The sequence below is a fragment of the Galleria mellonella genome, unplaced genomic scaffold (genome assembly GCF_026898425.1).
Source record: "Galleria mellonella isolate WM207_F2 unplaced genomic scaffold, CSIRO_AGI_GalMel_v1 utg261, whole genome shotgun sequence".
Classification (NCBI taxonomy): domain Eukaryota; kingdom Metazoa; phylum Arthropoda; class Insecta; order Lepidoptera; family Pyralidae; genus Galleria; species Galleria mellonella.
In genome coordinates, this window is record NW_026442057.1 from 1,057,450 (window position 1) to 1,082,164 (window position 24,715).

A 24,715-nucleotide genomic window follows, 5' to 3' on the forward strand; every position below is an offset into this window, starting at 1 on the left:
GCTTGCTGTAAATGAAAAAAATATCAAAAACGATTGAGTAACTTTTGAGTCTATCTATTACAAACTGTCCACTGTTGAATATAGGCAGTATATATATATATATATTCTTATATATATATATATATATATATATATATATATATATATATATATATATATATATATATATTTGCAAAATATATTTATTTCAATTTGTCTCCAGTCAGACGTAAATCGCCAGCACATTGTCTTGTATATATCTTGACATAATATATATCTCGTTACATCCATATTGCAGTATAAAATCGTTAAATAGCATTCATGCAGTCAAGAAGCTTCGATGTACATAGTAATAATTATATTTATATTTAATAAAAAAATGCTTATTAGACATGCAACCGTGAGTGCAGCAGAAATATTAGAACCAACGTGTTTTTCAAAGATTTACACGGAACAGCACGTCTACGAGCGTGAGAGCACATTTTAGATTACGACAAAGAAAATTAAATTGTTTCTATAATGAATTAAAGTTTATATTTGCATGAAACTTGTATAAGTTGGAACTTGGTCGTTCACGCGGAAGGCATTTTTAAATAACACAGTGAAAAATAGTGTAATTTATTTTTTATTTTTTAGTAAAATGCGCCCGTACACGCGTCGACTCGCCTCTTCTGATGTAAACCATACACAATATTATAAAATCACTATTTATGACAGTAAAAAATTATAAAAATTAACTAAAAATTTAACCTTTTGTGCATCTTTTGTTATTTATTTTCGTACAAATTTCAATCTTTTCGTATAATCATTATATATCTGTGGTGTTCTATCAATAATAGGTACCTATGTTATAGTTAATCCACATATGTGTTAAGTGCAATAAATTTACATAAATTCATGTGTATCTTATGGTGTGAACAAAGCAGTATCCTTCGTGACGCAGTAATGTTATTTAAATTATTAAATTTAAATGTGTAATATACATATTTTGTGCGTGTTTATGATATATCGACAGCAATATTAGAAATACAAAATATAATTTAGAAATGCTAGTATTTGTATGAATTAATTATATAGATCTAAGTGCAAAAATTTTTACTATACCATTTTGCATTTTTTTTTTTCTTTAAATATTATTCCATACAAATGGTTGCATAAAGGATAAGTTATGAACAGTTTGATGTTAATAACACGCTTGTTAGAAACAACACGAAATAAATAGACACCTAAAAAAAATTGTTTTACTGCTCGCACACATGAGTGATATTTGTCAACGTGACAAATTCCGCTAAGTTTCAATTTTGGGATCGTGTTTTGTTTACACTAATTTCTAAGTAATAAATACAATTCCGTACTGTTAATTTTACACGTATAATCTTTTTTCTTTATAATACTTTGTGCAATAAAAAATATATGACCAAAGGTTGTCTGTAAAAGATCGCTCTTAGCGATAAGGTCGCCCTTTGTTTTCTCAGTGTAATATTTTCTTGTAATTGTTTGTATCAATAATAAGTTTACTATTGTAATCTTATGGAGAAAATAATAAAGAGTGTCTATGTCCTGATGGAACTGACATTAGTGACAAAATTGTTCAGATGACAAACGCCACTCACGAGTTTCATATTCTCATTTGTTGGGTTCAGTGAGTATACTTAGTTGATAATAATAGTAATAATTTATCTATCTTTTTCACATAACGGTTTGTTTTAGCGTCAGATGTTTGAAAGGTTTCGAATGTTTACTTTGTAAGTTAAAACTCACTATTTTTTTTTAACATAATAGGGATATTTTATATAACGGAATGATTCACGTCGTTTAAGGTTCAAGAAAATAAATATTTACACAGGAATTTTAGTACAAAATTCTCGTTCTGAGAAGGAAATTGCATTTACCTTTTTATAAATTGTCCCTAAAGTTTTCTAACTTACAAAGTAAACTAAAACCTTTTAATTAAAATAAATATTAGTTTAAAAACATCGAAGGTAATGTATGTATAATATACACATATAAAAAAGGCGAATTCAGTTCTTTTTTGTAGTTGTTTAAAAACATACAAGAACTATTGATAAATGCAGTCTAGACAAGAGACAAAGGATTTAATTTCTAAACGTTTACGCTACCGCATGCACAAGAAAGAGATGGCACGTCAAAAGTATCATTTTATATCGGTGGCCTGATAACTGTAATGACGAATAGATCGTTTTACTTTGGTACGGCTGAAAAATATACAATTTAGAAATGCATTGCGAACCGCACTGCGTGTAGTGATTGACAAATTCGAAGAGAGTTTCAAAGAACAAAAATTAAAATAGTTACTCAGTCTGCGATCTTCTGTATGCCCTCAAATATTCTTCTATTAAAAAAAATAGAATATGAATTATTTAAAAAAAATATATATAAATTATTCAAGACTATAATCCATAATGGGATAGTCAGAGGCGTTTGTCGTTTGCCGTTATGGTGGCTTAACAATTATCTACAACGTGAAAATAATTCCATTTGGCCCTTGTCTATAGACAATATTTATACAAATAATTGTTCACCCATAATTCTGCAGTTGGTCTGAGTATAGATAACTGTAAATTGATTATAACGTACTTGTCCAGGTATTATGGACAGTTACCCCCGGTTTAACTGGTCACAGTGTCGTCTATGAACTCGACGTATGTGAATGGGAAGTGGCCGAATTTCCCGTTCAGTTCCCCCTCCCACTGGCCATTCATATTCATCTTTATCACCTGAAAAAAATAAAGAAAAGTGTCTATGAATCTACAGGTGTACGATAAAGAAATATAATTTGATTGTACACCAAACCTATATTGTCTGTAAAAAAAAAAGAACAATGAAAGATATGTTTTAATGAGGCATCTATTCTTTTTTCAAAATCAAAAATATTTAATCTAAAATTTATTTTTAAAAGACTTTAGATTACTTTAAAAACTTTTTTTAGTAGCTGATTGTTAACCAAAAAAACGATTAATACATTTTTTAAAAAAAAAAAATTTTAACTGAAATGTCCTAAAAAGCAGGAAATAATATATATTTAAATAAAAACATATGTATTTTCTGTGGGTATCGTAAGAGGCGACTAAGGGAAATTAATGGTCTAGGAATGGGCAGCAGTGTTCTTTTAAAACATCACTAAAAGCCTAACTTTGGTTACCAACCCGCCTGCCAAGCGTGGCAAATACTGGCAAAACTTCCATTATAGGTAAGACTTATATTCAGCAGTAGACAGTTCATGGTTCACAGAAATAATATAGTTAGATGGTGTATGGTATTTTTTTTATAAATCATCTCCTTTATAATACACATACATATGATGTATGTAAGAATAAGATACTCAGTTCTCTCTGCCTACACAATAACGGATCCGGCGTGTATATATATATATATATATATATATATATATATATATATATATATATATATATATATATATATATATATATATATATATATATATATATATATACACCAGCTTTGTTAAAAATTCAGTTAGTAAACTTTTAAACGTAAAGTTTGCATATGAATTATATTCTAATTTCCTTGTTGTTCAATATACTTTTTTCGTTTTAATTAGGAAGACTTAATTAGGAACCTATCTTGAATAAAAAACAAGAATAAAATAAAAAAAAAATATTGTAAAATTTTATATTTAGCTTACGTGGATGACATTTTCACCACATTTTGAAAACAAAGCATAATTTAATAATTACAAGACCTAGGACTATAAATTTTAGTATTTTTGTTAGATAATAGGTCTCACTACCCCCCATAACCCGTTTGTCCACAACTTACGGGACACCATGTATAGATAAATACCTTGACGATGTCCCCCTCCTCGAGTTTGAGCGCGGTCTTGTCGTACGCGTTGGGCACACGGGTCTGCCTCACCCGCGCAAGCGCCGGCAGCGTCCTCTGTACACGCAATTATTGTTACAAATACAGCAAACAAAAAGTATATTATAATAATAAATAGTATTCAAAATAAACTCTTATTCCCCTTATAATAAGGTTGTCTGTAAGAGATTGCTTTTAGCGATAAGGCCGCCTTTTGTATATGCACATTCTGTATAAATACTTTTTGTATACATCTCTATTGTTCGCAATGAAGAGTTAATTATAATAAAAAAAAAAAAAAGGGGAGTTAAGCTTTATTTTGAATAAACTAGGTTAAACATTTTACGCAATGTCACCTAGTTTTGAGCTTTTTTTTTTTATACATCTCAGAATGGCAAACAAGCTGACGGCCCACCTGATGGAAAGCGGTAACAGTCGCTTATAGACATGAGCAGTACTATGCACATAACAGAGTATACTGTTTCGCCCATGATACCCCTCATGCGTTACCATTCCTGAGGACTCAGATATTATTCATCTGTACCCTGTAAATTCACGCCATATCCCACCCTTCAAACCGAAACACAGCCACGCAAACAACTGTTTCACGGTAGAAACACGAATGGGACAGAGGTACCCAAGGAATCGACTTTTGTACAAAGTCTCCCTCTGGTTGTACTATGAATACTAGATAATGAATAGATTTTAATACACAATTCGCAAAAATTAAGGGATATTAAAAAAAAAATCCAAATTTTTGAGTGCATTCAACAAAGGATAACTCGGAGAAAAATGGTCGTACATAAAATCTAAAAAAAGGGTATTGCATTTTATTTTTTAAACAACTTAGAATGGCAAACAAGCTGACGGCCCACCTGATGGAAAGTGGTAACCGTCGCCTATAGACATGACCTGTACCATGGTTATAACAGAGTATACTGTTTCGCACATGATACCCCTCATGCGTTACCATTCCTGAGGACTCAGATGTTCCTCTGTACCCTGTAAATTCACGCCATAGGTCTGAGTGTTTAGTTTTCACATTTAACAAGTAAAAGTTTTTAGCGTGGACAGTTCTCAAGTAATCATCCGAATATATAGCTGGTTGGTCGATATTAATATATAAAGAGGAAAGATTTTACTGTTTGTTTGTAATAGAGAAACTCAAAAACTACTTAATATAACTATAGAATGCTACCAGAGAGTAGTCTAGGCTATATATCATTTTCGAAAATTCTAACTACAAATGTGAGGCGGGATTGTTAGCAATGGAGTTTGACAGCCTCATTGCTAGCAATATGCCTTATTAGGTCGACCTCCGCGTGGTTCCCCCTGGAAACCATCGTGAACAATTCTTGTTGAATTTATTACGATGGACTAACTGATCTGCTTCATCCTCACCTATCATCCTTCACTGGTGCCCCGCCGGTGTATACCGATAGCGCGGGTGAGGTTACCATTCCATTATCATCCATTAAAAAAACTACAAATGTGAATCCCACCCGGATGTCTAGTCCATTTTGAATTATTATAAACACACATTACCTTGCGACTTGACTAACCTGCATATTGGTGTGTTGCTTGTTGTTGGGTGGGCTGGGCGGGTCGCCGAGCTGACTCTTGGCTTCAGAAGGCGGGAACGGCACCCCGGACGCGTCCAGCAGCTGATAAACAGATAGATAGATAGAGATATAATTTATTTGTACGCATTTAGCACACAAATAGAGAAAAACACAGATTCGCCATAATTAAAGATTGGGTGGGAGGAAAGGGTAAGTACATAATATGGTCTAACTGATCTAAGAATAATTGTATCAAGTTTCGTTAAAATCCGTCGAGTAGTTTTTGTTTCTATAACGAACATACAGACTGACAGACAGAGAAAAATTTCACTGATTGCATTTTTGGCATCAGTATCGATCACTAATCACGCCCCTGATAGTTATTTTGGAAATATATTTCATGTATAGAATTGACCTCTCTACAGATTTATTATAAGTATAGATAGATTATTTCTCACCACTAACAATTAAGGACTTAATCATTTGTATCTTGCAAAACATTTTGACAATATTATTTGTGGGAGCTGGTGCCTGTATTACAAGTCAAGTCATGCCTGAGATGATGACGTGGTTGACTCACCCTCTGTACGTAGGGTACTGGTATGGAGCCGGTGCGGCCCTGGCTGTTGCGCGCCGTCCACCACTGGTCCTCATCTCGGTTGATCACCATCAGACGCTCGCCGCGGCGGAACGGCAGATCGTCCGGGTCCTGAAAATTTATATTACCACACCGTAACAACCATTAAACCTCCCATTTGTCGTATATTTACATAAATGGTGTAGCTAACTGTCCATAGACCACGAGGGGCGGGCGAGCCTCGAAGCTTTTCAATTTTAAATGATCTTTATTTTACTTATTTATTTACTTATTCAAATTAGAATTTTATTTATTTATTTATTTATTCAAATTAGAGTTCGCCAATATATATCAGCGTATATATATCACGATATATATCAATTGATTTTTTTCCTGTTTTTTGAACTAAAAATTTTGAAGATTAATGTTTGCCCTGGCAACACATAGCGAAAAACCACAATTCAGAATAATTTAGATTGTTTCCCAAAACGGCAATCTCATAAAAATAATAATAGATATTTGTTTTTTTTTTAATTTTTTTTTTAATATTTCTTAAATAAACACTAATTAATTCTTTTGTTACTTGTAAAAAGTTTTTTTAAATAATAAATATAGTAATAATTTGATATTTATTTTATTTTACAAATTCCTTTCACATTTTTAAACGTGTAATCCCCTTACAGAATGAAATTCGCTTCTTTATCTTAGCCGTGATATATATCGGATATATCAGTTATATATCCCGATATAGAATTTATCTTGTAATTTATAAATAAATAACTAATTATGAATTGATAATGATTCAAGACATAGCTAAAACTGACATTGCTGAAATTTTATTATTAAACTATTTATTAATAAATTTTACAATGTGAATATAAATAATTATAAACTAGAGAATATATTAAATAACTATATAATACTAATAACAATTACGATATGAATAGATACACACCGATACTTAAATAATGAATAATAATAATAATAAGAAAATACGTACTTATATTTATACTATTTCGAAAGTGAAAAAAGTGTTGTCCTCCTCTCTCCTACTTGCTGTGCCCAATAGGGTCCATAATTGAAATCTTATGTAATAATTATGTATTATGTATTAATTAATTATTATGGAATGCAATAAATAAATAAATAAATATATATCAGATAAAAAATCGGATATTTAATATTTATTATAAAAATCGGATGTTTTCGAACTCTGATTCTAATACAATTCTGTTTACAAGCACTTTTAAATCGTCATTTTTTTAAATTTATTACTGGGTTTGGGTAGTCGTTGTTTGTTGAGAAGAGCCCGCAAGAAACTCAACAGTTACTCTTTTAAATCTCTGTTAACATTATGTGTATTTATTTAAATGTATTATGTCTAAAATTATATGGTCGTTAAAAGCCCGTGCATGATCCACTAACACCATGCACGTTTGTCATTCAACTAAACGTCTAGTGCGTAATAGGCTTTGTTCAATAATTGAGACTTTGGATATGTTTTAAGAGGGACGCTGCTACCCATTCCTTCCCCTCCTTTAGTCTCTAACGACACCCACGGGAACGGAAGGGGTGGCCTATTCTATGCCGCGACATACCCGGCTAACGGGATCATATTATACCATAGATAAACATAATAAGGTTTTTTTTCCTATAACCAACACAGACAAAGTTCGCTTTGCTTTACAATTCGTTTCTAACGTTAGTCGACTAATTGTAATGTTTCAACGCCGGTACTATTTTGGCACAGTCGCGAGTTATGGGAACATAATCATACGGCACGTTACTCATCGGGACGTCACTGATGGTTCACCATGTCTTAAATTAGATCAGCCTAATTTTCTTTCGAAATGAGAATATTTATGGTTTATACGAAACGTCCGTCGACTGTGCAGAAAATATTCTTTTGTGTAACTTTTTTTTATTTATTTTTTTATTGGGTGATAATGGTATGGTGTCCCCGCCTGCGCTATCGGTATACACTGGCGAGGCACCAGTGAGAGGTGACAGATGAAGATGAAAGAAAGTCAGTTAGCCCATCCTGACAAATTTAACTAGAATTAACCATAATGGTTTCCAGCGGGGACCACGTGGGGGTCGACCTGACAGGGTATATTGCTAGCAATGGGACTGTTAGTCCGCATTACTGACAATCCCTTTCCCCCTGGCAATCGCAGTTACGATTTGGTGATATTTAAAAATAGAAAGCTGCCATCCCAAGTTCCTTTAGTTGCCTCTCACGGCACCCACGGGGGAGGATGGGGTATCCTATTCTGTAATGGGGCCACAGGGCGAATTGTTATCATTGTGGGGCATTTATTGTTGTTCCCTATCCTCTGAGGCAGTGTGCAAGATAATCACAAACAGTAACATACATACATACTGCAATATCATTATACTCACGTTGCCATCAAAGTCGAATTTGGCTATGACGAGCTCGAGCACTTGGAAAGAGTGCGACGGTGGAGCGGCAGCGCGAGCCGGCGCCTGCGGCAGCGGTCGCACCAGCGGCGTCGTGTCCAGGTAGTGGTGCCGGTAGAACGACAGCAGCGCCGGCATGTCCGCGAACACCTGGTTCCCGATCCGGTACCGGGTCACGCCGTCGTTGGACGTGATCCGGTTGATTATGTAGTGGGACACGCGGCCGTCCTCTCTGTACAATTCGAGAAATATTTACATTTATAAACGTATCAGAGTCTGTACGTGAAATACCTATGCTCACATGATCTCTTTACAGAGTGATATATATGGCAATGAAATCCCAAGATATCACAAGAGCTGTTCATGTCTCTAGACGACAGTTTTTTTTTATGGGTGAGAATGGAATGGTAACGCCTGTGCTAACGGGATACGCTGGCGGAGCACCAGTGTAGGGTGATAGATGAGAATGAAAACAGGCCAGTTAGCCCATCATGAGGAATTCATCAGGAATTAACCATGATAGTTTCCAGGGGAACCGCGAGGAGGTCGCCCTAGTTGAGTATATTGCTAGCAATGGGATTCTCAGTTCCCATCACTAACAATCTCCTTCTAGACGACAGTTATCACTCTCTACTCGTCATCAATTCTTTTGCTTTTCTACGTTGCATAAAAAAAAAACCTTACAGGTCACAGGGTAAGCAATCACTTCTACGTTATTTAAGAGTCGCCACTTTGCTTATACAAACGTAATTTTAAAATGAATCTATGCAACCACCTAGAGGTAACACCACAACATTGGCTATAATTTAAGAAAAAAAAAAACAACTACAGCAATGGTCATAATATTGGCCAAAACGAAGGTGAAGGTTCAATAAGTTCAAGAAGTCAAACCCACCTGACACACAGCACATAATCGCCCTGTATTGTCTTGGAGTCTCTCACGAGGAACACACCGCTCTCCACTTCGCTGAGCAGCAATTTGGACGCCTCAGCTCGGGACATGTCACGGAAATACCAACTGGAAACAGAAAATACAATAGATTTTTTTTATGGAACTTAGCTTTTTAGCAAGATTTTACTGAAATAGGAGATTTTACTGAAATATAGAGGTAGCGTAATTAAACAAAATAATTCTAATTAAATAAGTATGGGGACATATTCTAATAAGAAGTAATGAGGACGTTAATCACCATTATTAGCAATATACCCTGTTTTTTTTTTAATTAATGATAATGGAATGGTAACCCCGCCTGCGCTAACGGTATACGCTGGCGGGGCACCAGTGAGGGATGATAGGTGAGGATGAAGAGGCAGGTCAGTTAGCCCATCGTGATAAACACACTTGGAATTCAGCACGATGGTTTCCACGGGAAGGTCGACCTGTTAGGGTATATTGTTAGCAATGGGACTGATAATCCGCATTATTAACAATCCCTTCCCCCCAATATACCCTGTTAGTTCGACTTCCACTCGGTTCCCACTGATAAACCATCGTGATTATTTCTTGTTGAATCCATTACAATGGCCCAACTAACCTACTTTCAGGGGGGAAGGGATTGTTAGTAATGGGGAGGTTAGACCCTATTGCTATCAATATACGCTATCAGGTCGACCTCCACGCGGTTCCCTCTAGAAACTATCGTGACTAATTTATCGTTAAATTCATCACGATGGGCTAACTGACCTGCTTTCATCTTCACCTATCATCCCTCACCGGTGTCCCGTCAGCGTACACCAATAACGCAGATGCGGTTACCATTCCATTATCATACATTACGAACTGCACAATACGTAATTGAACAATTTATATAACGATCCAACTCCGTGGGATATTATGGGATAAACCTAATGCGTCATAAAATACAGTCAGCAGGATACTGAATTCATCAATCCGTCAATTGAAAATGATATACGGTGACTCACGGAAGTATTAAATATGTTTTGCGCGCAAAGCGACACTAAGTAAATAATGTACAAGTGTTTTATTTAATTCCTTATTGTACACACCAGTTATTTATAAGAATATATCAGACGTAATCAAATGTACAAAGGCGAGCTTAACTCTAATAGAGTTCTCCTCCAGCAACACCCAAAGTGGAAAGGAGCATTAATGTCAGCGGACACAGCACTGTACAATATTGTGACAATTTTTTAAACAAAGAAACTAGTTGTCGCCCTCTCTGTTCTTTTATATTTCTATCTCGGTCTAACAGTGTCTTCTATTATCTGAGAATAATTTACAACAATTGTAACATCCTTTTAGCACGTGGATCTATGATTTTATTTATATTTTTTTTTTTTATACAACTTAGAATGGCAAACAAGCTGACGGCCTACCTGATGGAAAGTGGTAACCGTCGCCTATAGAAATGAGCTGTACCATGGACATAACAGAGTGTACTGTTTCGCCCATGATACCCCCCATGCGTTGCCATTCCTGAGGACTCAGGTGTTATTCCTCTGTACCCTGTAAATTCACGCCATATCCCACCCTTCAAACCGAAACACAGCTATGGGTATACCAGTATACCAGAAGTAAAAAAGTTCATTTTATTTATTTATTAAGTTTGATTGAATCAAAATATAGATGGAGATGGAGAGAGATGATCAAAAATCGATGCACTATTGACGAATTGCATTTTAGTTGTATTTTGTTAAGAGAGGGACTGGCTGAAAACCAGCGCTGTGCAGTGCACATTGCACTGGGACACTCACAGCATCAGCTGAGCCGGTTCCTTTTGCCTAATATGAGATACTGGGGGGAAAGGGACTGCTAGTAATGAGGTCTAATATGCTAATTGCTAGTATCCACTCAGGTAGACCTCCACGCGGTTACCCCTGTAAACCAACATGGTTAATTTTTGTCGAATTCATCATAGTGGGCCAACTGACCTGCATTCATTCCCACCTAGCATCTTCCATGGGTGCCCCGTCGGTGTATACCGATAGCGCGGGCGGGGTTACCATTCCATATTCACCCATTAAAAAAAATTTGACATTTCCTATATATATGTCTTTTATATTGTAATTGTGTTTTTCGGACAATAAATATTTTCTATTCTATTCTACGTAAAAAAAAATATACAGTCTAACATAAAAGCTCCTTTTTTGAAGTTGGTAAATTAGGCCTTTCCCGGCCCATTACTGCGTGAACATCTAATGTCGCGTAAAGGTCATAAGGTAAATGATGAATTATGCATCACTGTGCACACCATGTGTAGGGACAATTGTTTGTTACTATGTGACTCATAGTCGAGTGAAGCGGTGAAGAAATATCCACTTCTAGAATGGCCATAATAGAAATATTTTTTTTTTAATTTTTATTCTAATTTTAAAGTAAAACAGTAATCTATACTTATAATAAATCTGTACAGAGATCAATTCTGTACATGAAATATATTTCCAAAATAACTATCAGGCGGTGATTAGTGATCGATACTGATGCCAAAAATGCAATTAGTAAAATTTTTGTCTGTCTGTATGTTCGTTATAGAAACAAAAACTACTCGACGGATTTTAACGAAACTTGGTACAATTATTCTTCATACACCTGGGCAGGTTACAGTATACTTTTCATCACGCTACGATCAATAGGAGTAGAGCAGTGAAAGGAAATGTCCGTCGCGTGTGCAGCCTTAATGGCCACTTTTTAAAATGTAAAAATGTCCACCCGTGCGACGCCGGGACGGGCCGCTAGTGTTATCATATAATTGTGTAATCTTCATTATTATGTTGTTTTGTCATAATGACAAATGTAACATTTATAATTTATATTATTTTATTAAAAAGTGAGGGAGATTTTGTACAAAAGTCGTTTGCTTGGGTACTTTTGTCCCATTCGTGTTTCAACCGTGAAGCAGTTGTGTTTGCATGGCTGTGTTTCGGTTTGAAGGGTGGGATATGGCGTGAATTTATTGGGTACAGAGGAATAACACCTGAGTCCTCAGGAATGGCAACGCATGGGGGTATCATGGGCGAAACAGTATACTCTGTTATGTCCATGGTACTGCTCATGTCTATAGGCGACGGTTACCACTTTCTATCAGGTGGACCGTCAGCTTGTTTGCCATTCTAAGTTGTATAAAAAAAAATCTAACTAATGATATTATTTAAATGAAAAGTTTGTTTAGTGTATGTGTAAATAAAATAAATAAATAAATAAAAATACCTATTATGTATATTAGTTTGTTACCTTCTATCGCTTTAATTTTTGATACACAAAAGTCAAGAAAATGGTAAGAGGAAGACTAGGTACATAGAAGATGGGTGGATTACATTAGGGCTGAAGCAGGTGAAGTTTGGACGAGAATCGTTAGCAATAGAGACCCATTTGGAGGCAGTTGGAGGAGGCCTTTGCTAACAAGCAAATACAAGATAGTCAATAAATAAATAATACATTTATAATATAATCATTTACACGTAAACAAGTTTTATACACAAAAAAAAAAAAATCAGTCGTATTCATGATCCGTACCCGACCCAAAGGTCCCCATGACACTTGCGGCATTTCCGCGTTGGATTGACAGAGATATCCTTTTACGAGAACGGAATATATATATATATATATATATATATATATATATATATATATATATATATATATATATATATAAAGAGTCACTCTTGAATTTCTTACGCTCTTCTCAACAGATAACAACCGTCCGAACCCTGCAGCAGATTTAAAAGTTGTTATATATATATATATATACCCCGTCAGGTCGACCTCCACTTGGAAACATATATATATATATATATATATATATATATATAACTATATTTTCACTTGTCATTATATATATATATATATATAATTATACTACATATAATTATTTATTGTCATCACAATGGTTCGTAGTAATCACGTATTACATATGTGAATGATTACATGAATTGATGACGTAATCGGCTACCTACTCTTGAGTACGTAACACGACAGCGTGATATAGCCTAGCACTTATATGGACATCCCACCATCCAACTAAGGAAGACACCCATTTTTTGTGGTAGCCTTCTATTGTTTTAACACAGGTATATCTGATAATCCAGCTATCTGTCCGAATCGGAGAATTCGACGTTTTATTTTATCTGCCTATCTCAAAGGGGGACGGGTGTGATTAGGGCAAGGTGGAGTGGCGTCCAGGGGTGGCGTAGGCCGAAGAGTACTAGGATCCACGTGTCAATTAGGAGTCTGTTTTATTAAATTACATATCATCTTTATCATATCAGACTTTAACTATCCACTGCTCAACATAAAGATTGCTCTCAGCAATAAGACCGCCTCACTGTACTTATACAAATGTATCGTTGAGTTTGTAAATTGTCATGCTTATTTCCTATATTGTATAATGCAAATAAAGTATACTCATTCATTCATAAACCTCCCTCTTGGGGGGTTAGTTTTGCCAGTAGTTGTCACGCTTGGCAGACGGATTGGCAACCGCAGTTAGGCTTTAGAGATATTTTAAGAGGAACGCCGCTGCCCATCCCTCGCTCTCCCTTAGTCGCCTCTTAAGACACCTTACGAAAAATTACATATACAGTGAGTTAAATAATGAAGTCTATGCTTTAAAACTAGTTTTACATTAATGGGGTTTAAAATAAATATTTTTTCATATAAAAAAAAAAATACCAAAAATAAAATAAAAAATACAACTCTCGAAAAGCACCGCACTACACAATACAATACACAGTACAAAGTATGGTAAGGTAGATAAGGTAATGGGTGAAAATGACATGGTAACCCCGCCTGCGCTATCGGTATACACTGGCGGGGTACCAGTGAGAGGTGATAGGTGAGGATGAAAAGGCAGGTCAGTTAGCCCATCGTGACGAATTCAACGATAAATTAGACATGATTCTCCTACATTCTTGGCGACTCTGGAACGCGCTTCCTGATGCCATTAAGAGACTACCGACTAAACCGTCTTTCAAAAAAAGCGTTCACGCTCACTTTTTATCTTTAAACGAGCAGTAAGTGCTTTATATTATTCCCAAATTCATGTATAATATAGTATATATCATATATGTGTAAGTATATTTGTTATTCATATATATTTATTCGTTTATATATGTAATTTTAGTATGTATGTATATTAATAATTAGTAGTACCGCATTCGAGTATTCTGACACTTCCCTATGGTTGACTGGGAGAGAATGCTTTTAGCATTAAGTCCGCCATGTACACATATTTGTACTAATGAATGATTAATAAATAAATAAAATAATTTCCAGGGGGAACAGCGTGAAGGTTGACCTGATAGGGTACATTGATAGCAACGGGGACTAATCGCCCCATTACTAACAATCCCTTCCCTACAATGTAGGTATGGTGTATATATATAAATAAACAATAAACAACTTGCTTTATTAAATGAAAACTTATTTAATTTTCATCGTTCACGGTCGACAGGGAATTCATCCAACTGAAATTGCTACGAAAACTGCGGTTTTAAAGGGAAATTCTCCCGCAACCAATCAAACTGGTGTTTCTTACAGCATGGGATTATTCAAAAAGGGCTAAATTAGATTTCTAGAGAATCACGACAGGGACGGAATAACTAACTGCGGTCGCCCCTTTGAGAAGCGTAGCAACTATTAAACTTTCCACTTATGGGGGTACTCTATGGGTGATAATGGAATGGTAACCCCGAGCGCGCTAACGGTATACACCGGCGGAGCACCGGTGAAGGATGATAGGTGAGGATGAAGCAGGTCAGTTAGCCCATCGTGATGAATTCAACAAGATTTGTTCACGATGGTTTCTAGGAGGAATAATAGGGCATATTGCTAGCAATGGGGCTGTCAAACTCTATTGCTAACAATCCCTTTCCCCCCAACCACTTAAGGGGGAGACCTATGTTCAACAGATGGGCAGTTAACGGCTGCTATAATAGTACATAGTATGGACACTACGCGTAGTTAACTGGACGAGGTTAAATAAATCCAATATTTAATAATTATATAGCAAATTATTAATAATACAATAATACAGTTTGCATGAAACGTATATAATCAGGAAGTTCATGCAATTTGTCATAACTAATTTTAAATCAAAAATAACTACAATGTATGGGTAATTTATGATTAATTAAACTAAGAGGATTTTACCCCGCCACCTGCTAGATTTACCCAAAAACAAAATAAAATATTGCCCTCCAGTACCGGAGCAAATACATTACGGAGGGGCAATCCCATTGCAGAGATGTATTTGCTCTGAAATAATTGAGGATTTTACTACACAAAAAAAAAAATTCTCTACAAAATCCGTATTACTGAAGAGCAAAATGTCCTAGTGAAATACGATTCTGCGATCTGAATTCGAATATTTTTAAATCCAACGTATGACACATTATTCTTTTTTCAAATACCACTTGTCGATTAATGCGTGTTTTTTTTCCATTTTAAAATAAGAACACTAAGATTACTAATCTATTAATATTGCTACGTTTCAATTCACTGTTTTTTGCCGACGAATATCTACTTTCTCAAATGAACGATCTCACGATATTATTAAATTGTAAGTAATGTAGTCTAACACGTAAATGAAAGCGAACGAACGAGGATAGTGCGAGATCAACATACCAACTACACTCTATATCAATATAACTTAATGAAGTGTAAACAAATGAGTAAACGACCAGACTAGAAGGCACTCTGCCGATGTCTAACAAATGGTACAAAAAAAAATCAATTGATCGAATGTATGGTACATTTTTTTTTATCAATAAAGTTATTTAAATAAAAAAAAATGTTTCGATTTTTAAACAATTTCATTTAGAGAGCAATCACGTGATTATTTAAACAATTTTTTTTCTTATGCATTTAAATGAAATGGTAACCCCGCCTGTGCTATCGGTATACACTAGCGGGTCGCCAATGATAAATGACAGGTGAAGATGAAGATAGGTCAGCCGATCCATGGCGAAGAATTCGATAAGAATTAATCACGATGGTTTCCAGGGGGAACCGCATGGAAGACCACAGACCACACAGACAATGGGGCTGTTAGAACTCATTACTAACAATCCTTTTCCCCCCTTGTTCCCATTTTGATCCCATAGTAATTTCGTCATTATTTTTTTTTCTTTTTGAAGTGGTTTTCTTTTACAGTAGATAATCTTTATGCACTTTATGAGGGAGGATAGTTGAAAATGAAGCCGACCAGTTGGCCCATCGTGTTGAATTCATCCAAAATTAAATGTAATAGTTTCCAGGGAGAAATGCCTTCCCCCCAAAACTTGGTCATCTTTTCTATTTAGCAGTTACTGCACGTGTTAAATAATATTTTTGGCGGGTAACGGGGTCACCCTGGTAGTGGTTAATACTAACTAAACATTTTGTTTGGATTATAAAACTTCAATGTCCTAAATTCCTAATTAATCGACAGACTTGTGGCTTGATTCTTATAAACAACAGAGGTATTATACCATAGTGACTACATTTTTTTTTCAATGGGATGAAAACAATGTAGTTATTTCACCAGCACTATCGGTATACGCTATCGGGGTACCAGTGGATGATGACAGGTGATGAGACACGCTTCCCACTAACATGAAATGAAATGAGATTTTATCGTAAAAAACATAACTGTAGTTTCTTAATTAATATTAACATTCCAGTTTTATAAGGGTACAGTAGTTCTGGGTTTAGAACTGGGCTTCTAAATAGAGTTATAGAATAACCTGTGGTAAGGGGCCACATATATATTCTTCTGCATTTTGGATCGGAAATTGTTAAAATTTTTGACATGTAGGAAAACGTATGGCGATCCCAATACTCGATGGATAGGCAAGTACTGGAGATTTCATTTAATGGATGATAATGAAATGGTAGTCCAGACTGCGTTAACGGTATACGCTGACGGGGCACCAGTCAGGGATGATAGGTGAGAATAAAAGGCAGGTCAGTTAGCCCATCGTGATGAATACACCTGGAATTCAGCGCGATGGTTTCCAGGGGGGACCATGTGGAGCTTGGAAACATAAAATTAATGTTTTGCTCTTTTGAGAGAAAACAAACTGATTTGTGGCCATTTTGTGTTTTTATGCCACACGCACGAGAGGAAAAAAAAATATGTTTCTTCTTTTATGTATTTTTTTTATATATATATTCTTTTATCTCGCTTTTTGTTTATTTCTATCTATGTCTGTTGTTATTTGTATGCTGTAAGTAATGCAAATAAAATATATATTTATCTATCTATATGGTATATCTATTTACTCACGGTGCTTACGTTGTAGCATCTCGTTTTAAGTTCATTGAATTCCCTTTGTATACTTGTACATATATAAATAATATCGAGTCTGAACCTGCATGTTTTGTAGTACAGGCAGTCCTCGGCTTGCGTCGTTTCAAGTTACGTCGAACAATGTTTTGACACTATTCCTCGAGCATACGTCAATTGTTTCGATTTCCGGCATAGGAGATTTCATTTCATTACATATTATATAATTATTTTAAGAACTTACTTTTGATAATAAAGTATGTATATCCTTTGTTATAAACGTAGTTTTTTTTTTTGAGTCAGTGTGGATCCTAACCCTTGAGTTTTACATGTAAACATATGAAAAAATATGTCTCGATTTACGTCGCGTATTTCGAGAACCTAATATGTCGTAAGTGGGATGGGGGGGGGGGGGGGTGAAGGGTTGTTAGTAATGTGGGCTACTAGCCCCATTGCTATCAATATACCCTGCCAGGTCGACCTCCACGCGGTTTCCCCTGGAAATCACCGTGACTAATTTATCGTCGAATTCGTCTCGATGGACTAACTGACCTGCTTTTTCATCTTCACCAATCATCCCTCACTGGTGCCCCGCCAGCGTATACCATTAGCGCAGGCGGGGTTACCATACCATTATCATCCATCAAAAAAAAAAAACATGCCGTAAGCACGAGGACTGCCTGTAGAAATTACCACGTTGAATGGATCCATCAACCATTCAGTAGTGGGCAACAAACAGTGCATGGTCAGTGTACGGCAGTTGCAGTACAGGCTCTGTTTACATACAAGATATTTTTGGATGTAGTTAACCTGTCTATAATGAGTTTAATGACTGACTAGCATTCCAGGTGCACTGGATTTTCCCAGTGGTTTTCCAGAGCTGGATTACTATAATTCATACATACAGGACAGGAAACAGTTATGACTTTTAGGTACTTAAAAGAATTATTTTCTTTATCCTAACCTTTGAATTTTTATTTTCTGTTCTCTATGGGAGGTACCAAGAAATTTTTAATTATATTACTTCAACAGACGGTGAAATTTAAATATGTAATTGTAACTTATACCTTTCTACTTAACTTACTTTCTTAGTATATTATAATTAATTTATAACTATTGTAATTTTTGTAATTTGTCTTGTATGTAATTGTTACTTTTTGGCTGATGGCTTTCGCCAAAGTCACAATAAATGAAAAAAAAAAATGTCTATGTGAGACATTTTTTTCTCTTTTTTTTTAATGAATAATAAGGTTATTGTATTAACATTTGGTGTTTATAATAGTTTACAGTACTGCCTTGAAATTTTGTGTTCATTTGTTTTTCCAGTCAACTTTTAAATGATGCGAATTGTTCTAAGAAATGGCGTCCGGCCCGCGCTTTTTAATCAGCTTCTATAAGCTATTATAACAGGAGATATTTCCTTTGAACATTTTTTAATACGCCATAATGTAAATAAATTTTCAAAGTTATCTTCCAAACCGAGTTCGCTTCAATTTTTTTTAATGGATGAAAATGGAATGGAAATCCCGCCTGCGCTATCGGTATACGCTGGCGGGGCACCAGTTATAGATGATAGGCGAGGATGAAAGCCGGTCAGCCGACCAATAGTGAAGAATTTGACATGAATTAACCACGATGATTTCCAGGGGGAGCCGCGTGGAAATCAACCTGATAGGGTATAATATTGCTAGTAATGGAGCTGTTAGAACTTATTACTAACAATCCCTTTCCCCCCTTGCTCCCATAGTAATTTCGTCATTATTGTAGTATTTTTTTTTATAGCAGATAATCTTTATGCACTTTAGATTAGAAATGAGCGAAACATGTGAGAGTCCAGTCAATGTGTTACAGTTGACAATAATACATCTCAAGCGCGCGCTGTTTTCACGGCTGCTCATGATTAAAGAACCCGGGTGGTCCCGAAACTAATCGAGCATTCTCGAATAAAATATAATGTAAAGAAATATTTAACAATAAAACATCTGTCTATCCCATCTTGTATAAGAGCCGTGAGCTTATATTTAGTAACTTAAAAAATAGTGTTCTGTTATCATCAATATAATTAAATAAATAAATTCGATATTTTATTGCAGAATCGAGATTAAGTGTCGAAATAATGAAAGGCGTATTATTGACTGCAAACTTCGAAGACAAATCCAGTTCATGGACATTAGTGTTTCAAGAATATTAAGGCAGAAGTTAGGTTACAATTTAAACTATTTATTATTATGTGTTTAGAAATAATTTAATAACTAGCTTTTAGCCGCGACTTCGTCCGCGTGACTGGGATATGTGTACTGATTGGAACACAAAGTAACCTGAGTGGCGTGAATTTACTGGGTACAGAGGAATAACACCCGAGTCCTCAGGAATGGCAACGCATGGGGGGTATCATGGACGAAACAGTATACTCTGTTATGTCCACGGTACTGCTCATGTCTATAGGCGACGGTTACCACTTTACATCAGGTGGGCCGTCAGCTTGTTTGCCATTCTAAGTTGTATAAAAAAAAAACCTATACCCTATGGGATGGAGAACCATCACATATAGTATGTGTATAAGAAATTTCATAGTGATTGGTTAAGTAGTTTAGGTGCTGTAAGGTAAACAAACAATCCAACTTTCACATTTATAATATTAGTAAAGATTAACTGTTGTATAAAAAGGATTAACCCTTATTTTACAAACCAAAGAGAACATAAATAATGTCAGCAGTATCTATGGCAAGTTTTTACTTTTTAATTTATGTATTTGAAAGATAGATATTTTGGAATATCACTTCATACGAGTAGTATAAAACAAAGTCGCTGTCGCTGTCTGTCCGTCCCTATGTATGCTTAAATCTTTAAAACTACACAACGGATTTTGAAGCGTTTTTTTTTAATAGATAGAGTGTTTCAAGAGGAAGGTTTATATGTATAATACATGCATAATATTGTAGAGGAATACTGACAATTTTAGAAGTTTCTAATGTAATGTCGTAATGTAATTTGGGAACCGGCGGCGCTATTTAGTATCAGGGCTTCTAGACAAGTGGCAAGCGAATTCGTCGATGGAATCGACATCGATAGCGAGTCCGTGAGTTGGAATGAGTTACCCGGCGTTGCTATCTCATTTCCCACGGACTCGCTAGCAATGTCGATTCCATTGACGAATTCGCTTGTCACTTGTCTAGAGGCCCAGCATTGCACCCGTGCGAAGCCAGGGCGGGTCGCTAGTACAGTATAATAGATAGATAATTAATTATGGTCAAGGGATGGTCAAGGTCAACAGCAATCCTTCTAAAACATCACCACAAGCCAGACTGTGGTTGCCAATCCGCCTACCAATCGTGGCAACTATTAGCAAAATCTCCCCAATGGTAAATTACCATAAGGAATTAAGTGTATGTGGGAGGCCTATGTTCGACAGTGGAATAGAAAGTAGATATGACATGTACCCAGATGATTTTTAGTCTATCTATCTCTATTTAAGAGCTGCGCTCTTGTCGGTGGAGCTCTTGCCACTCACTACGATTTTCAGCGAGTCTCTTCACCTCTTGATACGACACGACACCAACTCCTTCTTTGATTTGCCTGATGTAACTATGTCTCGGTCTCCATCCTTCTATCTTACCTTCTATTATAATGTTCATATAAGTTCGTCGTGTCGTATCAAGTGTCCCAACATTTTTCCCCTTCTGTCCTCAATAGTTCTAATAATTTGTCTTTTTTCCTTAACCCTAAGCAGGACCTCCTCATTGCTAATTCGATCTCTCCAGCTAATTTTCTCCATCCTTCTCCAGCACCACATTTCAAAGGCTCAGAGATTTTTAGTCATCATGATTTAATAATTAAATTACTTCTTCCCATACTGTGGTTTTCCAAGTACAATGCATAGTACAACTTAACATAGTGGTTTTATAAACAGGACAAAATATATCTAATATGCAAATAGAGTGAAATTAATGGGCCTATAACCAATTAATCGCCATTAATAAATGGTTTGGTAAATTTACTCAATAGCCTAATTTTATATTTGGTCTAAATTCTTTTTATGTTTGTCATATTTGGGGCTGTGGTGCTGAGCTGAATTTTAGTACTTAGTTTTTACTTACTTACTTTTTTTATACTATTTAAAGATTAAGTAATTATTTAATATAAATTAAGATAAAGTCGATTGCTTGGGTACCTCTGTCCCATTCGTGTTTCAACCGTGAAGCAGTTGTGTTTGCATGGCTGTGTTTCGGTTTGAAGGGTGGGATATGGCGTGAATTTACTGGATACAGAGAAATAACACCTGAGTCAGGAATGGCAACGCATAGGGGGTATCATGGGTGAAACAGTATACTCTGTTATGTCCACGGTACTGCTCATGTCTATAGGTGACGGTTACCACTTTCCATCAGGTGGACCGTCAGCTTGTTTGCCATTCTAAGTTGTATAAAAAAAAAGTTAAGTATCATTATATAGTATAAAAAAAAGTCAGTATCCAATTTTTTTCTTTTACACTAACATTTTCCAATGGATTTTATTCATATGAGTATGTAAGTAAGCCTTTAATTTCTCTAATGTTATGGGTGCACCTATAAGCACCTGAAACAAGATGAAACAAACACAAGAAAAATGCAGGCATTTTGCTGGCCTTTTAGAAAGGAATGTACTATTTTAATGAAGGTTCCAATGTCATATCTATTTGTAAATATTACATCAGGGTGTTTTTTTTTAATGGATGATAACGGAATGGTAATCCTGCCTGCGGTATCTGTATCCACTGGTGGGGCACCTGTGACAGATGATTGATGAGGATGAAGCAGGTCAGTTAGTTACAATAAATCAATGACAATGGTTTTCAAGGGGAACCACAAGGAGGTCGAACTGAGCAGCTGGGTGTTTTTTTGATGGATGAAAATGGAATGGTAAACCCGCTTGTGCTGATGGTATATATTGGCAGGGCATCAGTGAAAAGTGATCGATGAGATTGAAAACAGGCCAGTTAGCCCATCATGATGAATTCATCAGGAATTGACCATAATAGTTTCCAGGGAGAACCGCGTGGAGGTCGACCTGGTTGGATGTATTGCTAGCAATGGGATTCTTAGTATCCATTACTAACAATTACTTTCCCCCCAAGTAGCTGCGTGTTTATTCCATACTTTGGTTATACATGAAAGAAAGTATTTACAGAAACACACGGTGTAGGACCACCACTCATTCAGATTGTTGGGACAAAACTTTAGCTTGTGGCAGATTGTATAACATAGGCTTTTTAATACAGATTTTACTATCATTTATGTATATTTTTTTTACAAAGAGTTATTAATATTTCATAACCAACAAGTTATATTTAATACAATATAACTCTTGTACACCAGAAACAGGTTACTGAGAAAATTTGTATATACAGTTACATTCATAACAAAGATAAGTTTTATAAAAAAAAAAATCTTACAGATATTATCATAAATTAAACTACAACACTGATAAATGTTAATTATAACCTTATCAATTATATAAGTCAGCAGTATCCCCTTGATATGTTGGATTTGTATAAATTAAAATAAAGAGGAAAGTTTGATTCTTTCCTTGTAATATGTAATATACTTAAAAAAAAAAAATCATCTATAAAAAACTACACTATCAATGAACAGAAAGCCATATTTTGAAAAGAATTAAAGCTCCCTACTCAAACTACCCCTGTTATGTCAGGATGGGCTGATAGTTGATTTATTATTCTTTATTGTACCATTTAAAGAATAATACATAGATTATATAAAAGATACAATATATAGATTATATAACAGTAATATTTTTTTTTTATTTACTACTGAGTCAACCTGGCAGTTGCAATGCAAAACAGGTATATCTGTGAGTAAAAGTGTCCCTGATGGACTGACAGACTGACTTTCAGACAGTCCCTATGAGGCTGGCATAGTCAATCAGGTGTACTAAAGCCTCAACAAAAACTTGATTAAAAAAAAATATATATATGTTATATTTATGAAATACGAAATGTAGTGTTATCATATTTATATATTATTATAGTTATTTATCATCAACATATCAGTCTTTAGCTGTCCACTGCTTAATAAGCCTCCCCTTTGGGAGATTTTGCCAGTAAATGCCATGCTTGGCAGGCAGATTGGCAACAGCAGTTATGCTTTCGAGATGCTTTAAGAGGGACGCTGCTGCCCAAAGCTGAAAAGGGGAGTTAGATTTAGTAGTGGATGGTTAGCTGCTGATATATGTACATACACCAGTTTTAATAGTCCATTACAAATGTTTTTCTTTCTAAGTGATATCTATAACATGAATAGTGATTGTAATTGAAACAGAAATAAAATTGCTTTTATAGGGAAAAAGAGATGACACTGAAATATATGTATTATAGCTTATAAATGTGCAAATTTAAAAATAAAACAAAGCATTTAATTGTCAAATATTTTTCAAATTTAGACTATAATAACAATTTATTAAAAATATCAAGAAATTGAAGGATCTATTTGTAAAAATTGCTTTATGGAATCAAATATATTTTTTGTAGATAAGGTTATAAATTTCAGTAAACATACTAATTACCTGGCCATATCATTTGGGTCAAAAGAGACCCCAGTTCCTGGGTCTGCCATGCCGGGAACGAAGATGTTAGACGCTTAATATATCAGCTCACCGCAACCTCTGCATCACTGCCGGAAATGGCAAAGTTCAGAATATCAACCCACACTTTCTCACTATAACACCGCACTTTCCATACATACAACTCAGAAACTGAGCTTATGTTATCCAAAAACACGAACCTCAGGATATTATTCCAATAAAATTATAATTTGTTGACATGTATTCTTGTAAGTGTCATCAATGATCACCATTAAATGTTCACATCAAAACACATGTTTCCGTATTCATATCGTGCCGAATGCGCGTCAGCTTTACGTAAACACCGTCTACGCTAACTTTCGGATGTCTAAATAAAAGGTAATCTATAATTAAACTGAAATATAAATAATTTCAGAGAATCACACACGCGAAGTTTCTGATGATGATGCATAGACAATTTTGGTTTTTTTAATTTTTATTTTTGACGCATAATCTTCCTCATTTTAATTGTTTATGGATAAGGCCCGATTTAC

General features: G+C 35.2%; 1 protein-coding gene across 2 annotated transcripts; it reads right to left on the bottom strand.

Moving 5' to 3' along the window:
• Positions 1 to 1,472: 1,472 nt before the first annotated feature.
• On the bottom strand, positions 1,473 to 24,660 carry LOC113509271 (adapter molecule Crk). Of its 2 annotated transcripts, XM_052895014.1 has the most exons (8): positions 24,383 to 24,660; positions 24,165 to 24,271; positions 9,278 to 9,400; positions 8,365 to 8,614; positions 5,965 to 6,093; positions 5,385 to 5,486; positions 3,805 to 3,900; positions 1,473 to 2,717 (listed from the first exon to the last, which is right to left on the bottom strand). In XM_052895014.1, the coding sequence occupies exons 2-8, from the start codon at positions 24,212 to 24,214 to the stop codon at positions 2,610 to 2,612; spliced, it is 858 nt and encodes a 285-aa protein (XP_052750974.1). In that variant the 5' UTR covers positions 24,215 to 24,271; positions 24,383 to 24,660; the 3' UTR covers positions 1,473 to 2,609. The 2 variants fall into 2 exon arrangements, with proteins under 2 accessions (XP_052750974.1, XP_052750973.1); XM_052895013.1 differs by having other exon boundaries at positions 24,165 to 24,660.
• Between the last annotated feature and the right edge of the window lie 55 nt (positions 24,661 to 24,715).